Source organism: Myodes glareolus, chromosome 13, assembly GCF_982192425.1.
Source record: "Myodes glareolus chromosome 13, mMyoGla1.1, whole genome shotgun sequence".
Classification (NCBI taxonomy): domain Eukaryota; kingdom Metazoa; phylum Chordata; class Mammalia; order Rodentia; family Cricetidae; genus Myodes; species Myodes glareolus.
Genome location: NC_142038.1, coordinates 16,673,573 through 16,685,629, shown reverse-complemented (window position 1 = coordinate 16,685,629; position 12,057 = coordinate 16,673,573). Strand labels below are relative to the sequence as shown.

Genomic DNA, 12,057 nt, shown 5'->3' with positions numbered 1-12,057 from the left:
GAGGAGAAAAAGCATCATGAATTTTCCAGGTAAATGGATGGAAATAGAAAAGAACAAGTTGAGTCAATGAACCCACTTCTAGAAAAACAAACACTACACAATCTCTCTTTTGAGGTTTCGAGCTCCAAATATTCACATTTCTTAGAGAAAATTCAGAAACCAGAAAAATAAAAAGTGGCCATTGCTGGAGTAGAGTGGTGGGGAGCAATAGAGAGGAAATAGCAAGGAACAAGGGGTCTGATGAAGGAATTGGAAACACAGATAACTAACTACAGAGGGGAAGGTGATAAATCCAGAAGAAGAAGGTAAAATAACAGTAAGGATACCTGGAAAGTCATAAGAAATCATCTTATTAACACATATAATTTCAATAAAATTTTCTCTTCTGGGATGACTATTCTTCCTTAAAAGCCAAATAAAAATCCAAGATGAGACATGAGAAGCACTCTTTGGAGTTGTTGGTCAGGGTTTTCAAAGAAACTCCGAAAACACAGAGATTATTGTTATTGCTCTCATTTGTACTCAGAAGTAGAAGGTAAGCTCCTGTTGTACGATCATAGGCTCAGAGCACCCTAGGAGGAAACTGTACCATATGCTCCCTCATGGAGGACTAGCTTTCATGGTACCAGAAGACCTGGTGCATGTTACAAAAGAGGGGAGCAACCAATATCCCTACAAGATAATGACATTTACAAGTCACAATGATGACCCTCATGGTTGAATAGCGGTACACATAATTTGCTTGGAACCCAACATCTCTCCACCGGATTTAAGTCCATCTAACAAGAGGGAAATCATGTCTGGTACTGGCACCCAAGTCAATTACCCATGTCTTGTGAAGTCGTGGATCTTTAAAGTGAATCCACAAAATTACCTCCTTAACCAGCATGATCCTAAATATATTCTAAATAGTTTTCCTTATACTCACTATAAGTGTAGTCTTAAACCCTCATCAAAGAAATTTCTAAATGCAACAGATGGAGACCATTACAGAAAACCACAGCCAATCAAAATGTGGAGTTGCTGAGTCCAGTTACAAGAATACATCTCTAACACAATTCCTGAACCTAAGGCTTGGGGAATATTGTGGAAGAAGTGGTAGAAGGAACATAAAATACAAAAGGGTCAGGGAGTTTGCCATGGGTTTGTGTCTCCTAGAAATATCCAAAGCTACAAGAAGAAGCACTAACCATCATGACTGCCTAAACATGAGCAAGGACTACAATAGACATGTTAACATAGACAAAGAACTTCAGGCAACTAAGGAATGTTGAGAGCAGGAGAAATAGTCCTCAGGGAAGAGTACATCAATTAGTTATCTAGTACCAAAAGGTCAGCTCTGAAAACATACATATAAGTAACATTATACAGATTGAGCAGGTTATACTTATGTATTTGGGTGTATATACACATATGTATGTTACCTGATTAATTCCATGATATGAGACCACGGATTTGAAAAGAAGTGAGGAGAGGTATATATATGTAAGCGCTTAAACTAAGAAAAGGGAAGGTGAAAATGATGCAATTATAATCTTAAATATTTTAAAGTTAATAAAAATTATATCTAGAATATTTTGGTATTTTAGCTATAAAATTATATGTGGAATTATACATTTTATTTATTATTTAAAATATTTTATAATAAATAAGAGATAACATATTTATATATACATATACATAAAATACATATATGTGTGTTATACATAGACACAGTTCTCTAAAAAGGAGTGATTTTTTTATCAGTAAAAGATAAAAATATGATAAACATAAAACATTTGTATTTGATGGAAAAATCAACATTTTCTCTCACTCTCCCAATCTTTAGGGTTTTAAGAACTCCACGAGATTATAGCATTCCTTTGGCATGTTTACCACCAGAATATGATGCGATCAATATTTATGAGTCTATCACATTTTCGAGGTTGTATGGTTTACAGTTATTGCTGATCTCAATGCACTCCCATCATTTCAGAATTCATTTCTAATGTCAAAGTCTGCCATACAGCCATATCCTCTTGATTAGCACAGGATTGGCTCCTTGTTTGAGGCCCATGCAGAGTGAAGGACAAAGTGAATGGCAATCTTTTATTTGTTGAGAAGTCTCTATTTGTTAAGGAGAATTGGACGAGTGTTATTAAAGTGATATGGCTAACTATCCTGAAAATCTTTTCACTGCTAGTCACATTATTGCTCTTTGTAATAACTTTGATAACTGAGCTATATATCTGCAGGTTAAGTGAGCATTAGTGTTAAAATATTTGTCCATTAATTATATCCTTGGAAGGTAGAAGATAGTGGAATAAAACTTTGATTTTATCCATCCAAATAAGTACTTATTTTTCTTAAAACTAAAGATAATGATGAATTCAATAGTCAATGTTTTTGTAGCAACTTACAGTCTACACTTCCTTTAAAATGCACTATTATTCAAAACCCTTTTGTGTGGGTCTGTGTCTGTGCAAGAGTACTTGCATGAGGGTACACACATCTGCATATGTGTGATTCGGGCAGAGCAGAGGACAATCTTAGTGTCGTTACTCAGACTCCTTCCTCTTCACTTTGACATTGGATTTCTGACTTTCCTGGAACTTCACCACCTATGTCTCTGCCCGGTCCGGTTGTCATCACCGAGATGATAAATGTATGTTACTACATATATTTTTATTGGTTTGTTTGCTTGTTTATTTTTGTGTGGCTTTTGGGCATCCAAACCTTGGTCTCCATGATTCTGAGGGAAGTGTTCTATGAACGGAGCCATCTTCTTCGGCCCTTAACATTGTGAAGCAATTCCCATGGTGCAGTTTATAACTGAGGAGATAGAGACTTGAAAAGCTTTGATGATCACCTAAGAATCTCGTTATTGAAGTATAGGCCGTCTCGGTGTTTCCAGCTGAGCAGAATCAAGCCAAATAAGAATAAAGAGGACTTCAATTGAGAAAATGCCTCAAGGCATTTTTCTTACTGATCATGGGGGAATGCCCAGCCCATTGTAGATGGAGCCATCCCCAGGCTGTTGGTCCTGAGATCTGGACCAAATCAGGAAGAGCAAACCAGTAAGCAGTACCCCTTCATATCTACTTCATCAACTCCTGCCTCCACTGAATTCTGTTCCTGCCCTGACTGAATTCTTGTCCTGACTTTTTTTGATGTTAAACAGTGCTGTGGAAGAGCAATCCCAATAAATCCTTTGCTCTAAAAAAAAAAAAAAAGAAAAAAAAAAAAAAAAAAAAAAAAAAAAGAGGACTCAAATTCACAAGTATCTTTTTTCTTTTTTTCTTTCCTTTTTTTATTATTTTTTTCATTTATTCTACATACTAACCATAACCACAGTTTCTCCTTCTATCTTTCTTCCCATTCCCTTCCCCATTTCCCATCTATCTCCCACCCTCCTCCCTCTCCCCACTTCCAAAGGGGCCAGGCCTCCCATGGTAGTCAACAAGCATGGCATATTAAGTTGAGGCAGGACCAAGCTCCTCCTCATGCATCAAGACTGGGCAAGACTTCTCAGCATGTGGAATAGGTTTTAAAAAGCCACTTCATGTGCCAGGGGAAGGTCCTGATCCCACTGCTAGGGGTGCCACAAGCAGTCAAAAATGTACAACTGTCACCCACATGCAGAGAGCATATAGAGACCAGTCCCATACAGGCTCCCTAGCTGTCCAGTCAGTCACTGAACTCCCACTCGCTCAGGTCAGTTGTCTCTTTCCATTTCCCAGTCATGATCTTGACCCTACTTGCTCACACAATTGCCCCTCCCTCTCTTCAACTGGACTCTCTCTGGAAGTTTGACCCAGTGCTTAGCTGTGGATTTCTATATCTGCTTCCAACTGCTACTGGATGACGGCCCTCAGATGACAGCTAGGGTTGTTACCAATCTGATTATAGAAGAAGGTCACGTCAGGCTTGCTCTCCACTACTGCTAGGAGCCTTAGCTGGGGTCATCCCCTGGATTCCTGGGAGTTTCCCTGACACCACTTCTCCCCAACCCCAAAATGGCCCCATGGATCAAGATATCTCTTTCAATGCTCTCCTTCTCCACCCAGCCTCCAGCTCTACAGAGTGGATCCCTCATGTTTCCACCCCTGGGAAGGGGAAATAAGTGAGATCTTCTTTTCAATGACTATTGCAGGGTCATTTGCCAAATTGTGCTAAATCAATGTGCCCTTTTGAAAAATAGTTAACTTGAGTATCTGAACTTCTGACAGGAACAAGAAACTTGGGGGAGGGATGGTGAGCACAAATTTTGTTTTATTTTCATTTCTACCAAGGCAAGCAAAACAAAGACTTTTAATTATTTAAATTTAAAGCCATGTATTATGAAGCTAATAATTTCACTTAATAACTCTTTTTGAGAAATTGATTCTGTATCTTCTTGGCTAGAATTAATTTCTAACTATTTATAAACTACAATTCCCTAGAAATGCTGTGCTCTGTGGTATAATCACAATATGAATTTATTTTATAATGCCAAACTGCATTTTTACTCGTTTGAATTCAAAATAAGAACTTGTAAGAGGGATATTGTCATTTCAATGAACAGTTATTTTCTATGAGGATAGTGTCTGGGAGTTGGTCTCCTAACACACTACAATAGTACATGGGAATCCTCTTCTAACTTGTGTTGCTGAGTCCTAGGAAAAAGTTGGTCATCTACTAACTATGATTAAGCATTTACACTGCAGAGTCCCTTCTCATGTTAAGAGAGAGAAACTCAATTTAATTGGCAATGAGGAGCTACTATGATTAAGGCATGTCCTATCTTTAGTTACAGGCTTTTCTATATAGCTGTGTAGGCATTATTAAACTGAAAAAAATACATTCGAACAGATCTCATAGTGTTGTAATTAATTGTACACTTTTTCAGTGTTTTATAAAACGCCTATGGATTTATTAGTTCAAAGAAAATTTGAGAATTATACACCATCACAGCTTGGAATTTACAAGTAATTATAACAGCATTCATGTAGATAGAGCTCCTGTCTGTTTGGATCCCTACATTGCTTTGTATCTTGATTTGCAACAATTCATGAATAAAGTACCACAGGTTTTTGATTTTATGTGTTGATACTCATGACCAGGCAAAATATTTTTGCTAATTCCAGGCAAGAAGATATACTGCCTTAATAAAATGTTTAAAACGCATATCATTTGCAATCGGCAACCTTTTCAAGGAGGGGACAGGTAATTGTTAAAACTCTCATTTTTCTTAATATCTAACCAATTTATTCCCTCTCCTACAGTGAAACTCTATATTGTTTCCCACATTTGAGAGAGAAGAAATAAATCATTCATTAGAAAATATGTACTACTAGTGTAGACTTTACTCTGTATTTCTTTCTTCTTTGTTTGATTTGAATAGTTTGCCCAATACAGTCAAAGCTTTAAAAAAGATGTTCTATTTGTGATACCATGGATTCTTTCTATTGCATTTTTATATTAGGTAGAATATGAGGTGTGTACCATTTCTTCCCATGATAAACTTATTCTGTTTTTACATATATATATATATATATATATATATATATATATTAAATACATCTCAGATCATATAATCTTCTATGATAAGTATATTATTCATCCTACAACCCTCAACCCATAACTAGAAAGTTACTTCCACTGAATTACTGAGGGCACTGTGAAGAAATTGAGTGCATTCCAGAAGCTAGAATCCATAATAAGTAACTAGAAGTAACTAATACATTTATCATTTGATGCTCTCTCTTCCCTATTTCCCTTTTCTCTGGCCCAGAATAATTATTAACATCCACACCCAATAGCTTTATATAGAGTTTTTCATTAAATGCTTATCCCCATTCCAGTTTAGTAGCTGGTGACTCAGGGGTCAGCTGGATTATACTTCACCAAAATCAACAATATAAGGAAGATTCTGCTCCTGTTAATTTATGTGCAACTCTAGCGATTGAATAAAATTGTTTATTTTGAAGACACTTAATCATCTTGGGGTGATGGTTCTAAGTAGCAGAACTGGACCTCTATTCTCTTTCACTTAGAGAAAAGGCTTTTTATCAACATTCTTTGCATTCTCCCCACCCCTAAAATACTAACTGAAATGAACAGCAACACCAGAAATATAACTCTGTCATCAGTTCTGAAAAGAGACTATTGAGCTCTTAAAGTGCTGTAAAGAAGGAAGCTGAACTGCTTCAATTTATATATGACACTGTTTGTACAATGATCCTAGTATTCATTAAACTCTTAAACATGAAGGGGCTATCCCCTGCCCATGGAAAGGTAGAATGTCCATGGATAGGTAGAATTCATACAGTCTGCATCGTGCACATATTCTGACCGTATCAACCAAGTATCCTTACCGATGGAGCATCCTACACTACAACAATTTCTAAAATTCTACCCACTGGATATTTAGTGAACATCAGTTATTTAATAAAAATCATGCACACATTTCATCTTTTGCAATACACATGTTTTTAATATTTTCCCCCAAAATTTGTTTTCTGTAAAGAAAAGTGCATCATCAATTTCTTACTTTACTTAAGATTATGTTACTTCAACACCCAAGTCACTAATTATTCAAGATCGAAAAAAATCAGATAGCTATAGGTAAAAGACTGGGCAAGCTTCCTGAGGTTTTGTAAATGGATACTGGGTTGAACAGGTCATTGTCTTCATTTAAGGGAGAAGCAGATTGTTATGGTTGCCAAGAGTAACTGTCAGTCATAAGTCTATGGACACTCCAAAGCTGAACAGCTGGGCTGTGCAGGGCTACAATGTGCCTCAAAATGTATGTTGACCATTTATTGTTTAAATTTAAATAGGGCTATGTTCTTCACACCATGGTCAACCTCGTTGCTTAATTTATATTTATAGCTGGCCTCTCCACCATCTGTGCAAACAGCCCACACTGCATCTCTGAGGAATTAGAGTGACATTATTTGAAGACTAGATTAAATAGCCAGGAAAAAGCAATCCATCACTTTTGGTGGGAGTATAAGAGAGTCATAGTAATAGTTTTTCATGTTTTGGGATTTCTGTTTTTATTTCCTACCAATTCTTCCTAATTCAATGAAAAATGTAAAAGACATTGCCCCAAAATGGCCCTGACAATACTCTATACCCAGCTCATAAAGATCGCCCTAAGCAGACTTTAATTCAGAGACAAATAACATTACTGGAAAGGAGTCCTAGGTTTCTTTACAAACTCCTGTACCTAAATGAACCAGGATCTAAACAGATTACAATACAATACCAGCAACTGTTGAAAGGGAGCTTTCTGGAATGTACACAATCCAATGTAAACACAATCCAATGTTTACAATCGGTGTATTGGGTAAGCAGAATTATGGGGAAGTAAAAGAAAGCACCTTAATCTTTCTCACAGTATCCATTGTTATAGCCATCCTACCAGAGATGTCTTCTTGGTATTTTAATATCAGATCAATCACCTAGCCCTTGAATTCTTTTAAAACATTAAAAAAATTATCATTGGCTATTTAGAAACAAACAAACAAATTAATCTTATAAAATAAAGAACTTAAACATAAACACAAAGTGCAAGCAAACACAGACACACACTTAAAAACACACATATATTTTAATTCAATCTTAACCAAAACACTAAAGTAATAGTAAGTTTATTGCCTATCCTCTGATCCCGAGTAGTTCTGTGACTGGAAACAAGCAATAGTGTAATGCCTAACGGCACCTGTGATTTTAACTCCTTGGCTTTGGTTTTGACCTCTTCTTAGAGCTTCCGTAGGGTCAGAGAGGGAAGAAAGATCTTGCTATGATGAAGTACAGTCTGTTTTTTATTTTTATTTTCAATATATGCTCTTTAAAGTCCACAATCATGGAACACATGCATGCATATACTTCAGAGAGCAGTCATTTGTTTTTCTCAGTACACATTATCTTTCTCATTTCTCAAGTTTGCCATCATTCTAAATTCCCACCCCCTGTCTCTTGCTCTGTGTATCTCTTTGTATCTATATTACTGGAATATCTGAAGAAAGAAAATAACCCACAAAAAACTAAAGTTAGACATATTTCAAAACTTCAGGCAATACTTGAGTCCTGTGGGAAGCTCCTAGGGATGGTCTTCGGCCTCTTCTTAGTTCTAATGGGTACTAAAAGGATGTACCAACTCTTTTCTTGCAACTTACACAAATGCAAGAATGGTGTAAATATTCATGTGTTAGTTTTATGTACACATGTATACATGTGCGTATGTGTGCACAAAACCAAATTTGCATGAGAAACACATAAGCCTTATACAATAGTAGATACTAAATATATTTTACACAGAATATTGGGAACAAATGTTGACCAAAAGGAGACAAGCAATAATAATCTGTTGTCTTGAAAATAGAAGTCCTAATGTTCATAGGGTTCAGATATCATTTTATATATGTGACAGGTAGAGGAATAAGATAGACAGATCCAATAAAAAATTCTTAGAAGGGATATATCCTAAATACACAATTGTCTACCCTGATTATATAAATAATTTTATCCTGACTTTGAGCCACAGGAAACTTTGTAGATGTTGCAAGAAAGCCAAACACAACTATGACTCTAAATCCCATGTCTTACCAGGCTTGGGGACAATCAGCTGGGCACTACTCTGGGCATTGCCAGCCTCGTTTTCAGCCACACACTGATAAAAGCCTTCATCTGACTTCACCACCCCAAGGATCCTTAAGTTGCTTCCTCCCTAGAAAGAAAAAGAAAAGCAGATTAGACATTTTGTAAAAGGCAAAATGAACACTGGGTAACAAAACAAGCACAGAGCACAGAAGACAAGGTAAACTATGAGGATATCTAGGCAATAGACCCTATGACACGTGGGAAGTATTACACTCTTCACTCTCTTTCTTAATTCAGGGGTTAATAATTCTGCCTAATTTGCAAGAGATGTATAGTCACATTACTAGACATCCTAGATATTTAAATGTTAAAACAAAAAGATATCTTTAACGAGAATGCAAGAAATCAATATAAGTATTTAAAAATACCTTATTGCTTCTCTTTACGAAGGGAGCTAGATCTAGGAGATACATAGGGAAATAAATAAGAGTGAAAGAAAGAAAACTACTTCTTGCAACTGAAGAAGAAAGTATCTGTCTAGGTTAAATTATTTCTGGAATTATTTGCCCAAATATACGTTTTAATATCCTTTAAAATGGTAATTTCTTTGCATAATCTCTGAGGTGCTTGAAGTCGGGCCTATGGCAGATTTTTATATCCATATTGTTTTTGTTCATAATCAAAAATTCTCACCTCCAGCAATTCAGTGTGGAAACACAGTAAAGTTAAATCCTTTTGTATATAAATTGAAGCACAGTCTCTTTCAGGGATGGATGATAAAATGATCTAGAGATAGTATTTAATTATATGAACTCAGTTTATCTTCAATATTAGTCCAAGAATTAGTTCAGTAAATGAGACATGTTAAATCACTTCCCCTAAAGTCATTAAGAGATAAATATTACCTCACAGGGAATTCTTAATTGTGTTTAGTGTCTTGTAGTCAATTTTCAACTGATGTAAAATTCTTAGATAAAGTTGGCTAACTTCTAATTAACAGTTCCCTTCTAAGTTACTATCTGAGCTCCGCACTATATGGGTAACAGCTCACAATGGCTCTCAAATTTCTGAAACTATTCAGGAAATATTTTTAAGCACATTTTGATGTGAATAGGGCATATACCACACATTTTCTTCCACCTAAAGAAAAGAAGCATTTAAATAGCTTGGCTGTAATGAGTCATGCTGTGAGCAAGATTATTCAAGCTGTAGAAAAAAATAAATGTTGCATTTTATCATGTGTCCTTAAGGGCACTCAACAATTTCCTTTTCATGCAAGTAGCATATATTTTAGGCACATGGACCACTTTTCAGGCTGCCCAATGGCAGGTCATTTTTAATTCAGTGGTAGTGGAAAAAAAAAGCATTGCATTTAAAATAATGGATTGGTGTGGCATTCAGAAGTTAAATGGTGCCCTCTCTTACTCTTACCCAACCAATTAAACAAATGAAAATAAAAGTGAAGATGGAAAATGGTGACAGAAGTGGTAAAGGTATGGTTTACAGATTTTTTTCTCTCTAAATATAGTGTGACAAAATGCATACAAATGAGAGATTATGAAAGTTGCAGAAAGCTGTCTGCTTGTGGAACTCATCTACCAACAAGAGCACGTAATGCCACAGGGGGAGACTGTGCTAATCTCACTGGCTGACCATACTCTGGTTCCATCTGCCTGGGAGACGTGGCTTTGTGGTGGTTGTCTTTTGACAGGGTCACATTTGTCTCCAACATAAAAGCTCCTGAGGCCATCTTTTTTTGTCACACACTTCTTTTATAGTTGAAAAGCGGTTTTTATAGTTCCTATATATTCATATGCCTGAAATCAGAACCTTTGAAGTTCTGACCTAACAGAGAGTTCTCATTGTGCTCTTTCAAATGAGCAAATATTCTGCTAGTAAAGGAGAAATCCACGAATATAGCACCTATCCCCTATGATCTCACACAGTCATACTGAATTTGAACTAGAGTTTATGGGGGCTGTAAAGCTATGGCTCCTCTGCTATTTTCAAAATGGAAAATAGGGCTACAAAGCATTAAAGACCGTGGTTATCCCTGGCTAGTGCCAAGACCACAGTTACTACTACTGTTTTTTACTTCTTAATAGGATTAACAGGCTCCATATGGAAAAAGAGTCAGGTAAACAGCATACCTAACTGCAATAAATGAACAGAATACCCAGAAGCATATTATTTTGAGAAGCTGAACAAATAAAATAATCCTAGACTTGCATGAGATTTTAATTCTAGCCCACCAAATGGCAATGAAAATATTTGAGTCTCACTTGCCTTCTATTCTACTCTGTATTTCCTTCCTCCTCTCTTTCTTCCCTTCTTTCTTGTTTCTTTCCTTCATTTTTCCTTTCTTCCTTCCTTCTTTTCTTTTTAGAAAATAAATACCCCGGATTAACTCCCTAGAATTCTGTCTACAAATTATTTGCTGTCTTTAAACAATTCCTATAAGATATGAGAAATAAGCACACCTTATTCTTAAGAAAAATTAGTTGAAAAATAGCAAATCATTACTAGGGTTTCAGAACTAATACGAAAAGGAGATAATTACCACTATCTGAAAATAATCACTAGGAATGACCACATCTCCATTCTTCATCCAATTCACAGTGGGCACAGGCTTCCCAGAAACTGCACATTCAAACTCAATATCCATGCTTTCATAGGCATAGAGGTTGGAAGGGTGATTTAAAAACCATGGTGGAACTGCAAAGACAGAAAACAATAGGTGAGTGGGGATATGGGGATATGTGCTGCGATCTCACTGAATTAAAACACTGCTATGTAATCGGTGTCACTTCCCAAGGCTTAGCTGATTAACAGAACCTAGTGGAGGGTTTATGTTCTGATCTCCAGTGCAACTAACAGTGCTTTACCATTAGAAAGAAAAACGAACAGCTTTTGGGAAAAATTATATATACAATAAACATTTTGAATACTCAAATGTTTATATCCATTTGACCTGGAAGGTGGGTAAGGAAACTGTATGTTAAGAAAAAAACCAGTAAGTTTACATGTCAAAGACAATTCAGATCATGAGATCAGAAAGACCTGTAATAGGAAATATCATCAAGATTTATTTATATATGGAGACTCTGTAGTTCAAATAATCGAGTCAAGTTCTTAACATATTTAGCAACTATTCACTATACTGTATCACTACACTGTATATTATTATTTTCTGAGTATAACATTTCAACTATTAATTTTATTTAAATTTCTAATTACCATACTAATAGGTATGTTATAATGGAAATTGGCTTCCCAAAGAAAACTGCAATAGAATGCATCTTAGCTAGACACTTTCTAGATCAGTTACCCAAAATCAAGAGAAAAAAATGAGGAGAGTTAAGGTTAAATATGACTGGCCTATTCACATTATCAGAGAAGAAATATAAAATTCATTGAAGTATCTTGCACAATCTTGGTTAACACAGAACACGAGCCTCTTTTGCAACCATTTACCAAGATAGTCTGTGT

At 35.9% G+C, this 12,057-nt stretch overlaps 1 protein-coding gene across 1 annotated transcript in view; it reads right to left on the bottom strand.

Moving 5' to 3' along the window:
* The window catches only part of Dcc (DCC netrin 1 receptor), a 1,076,497-nt gene that overhangs the window by 389,700 nt on the left and 674,740 nt on the right, over nucleotides 1–12,057 (bottom strand). Inside the window, 2 exon segments of the mRNA XM_085676444.2 lie at nucleotides 8,575–8,695; nucleotides 11,129–11,283. Coding sequence (XP_085532570.2) covers nucleotides 8,575–8,695; nucleotides 11,129–11,283 — 276 coding nt within the window.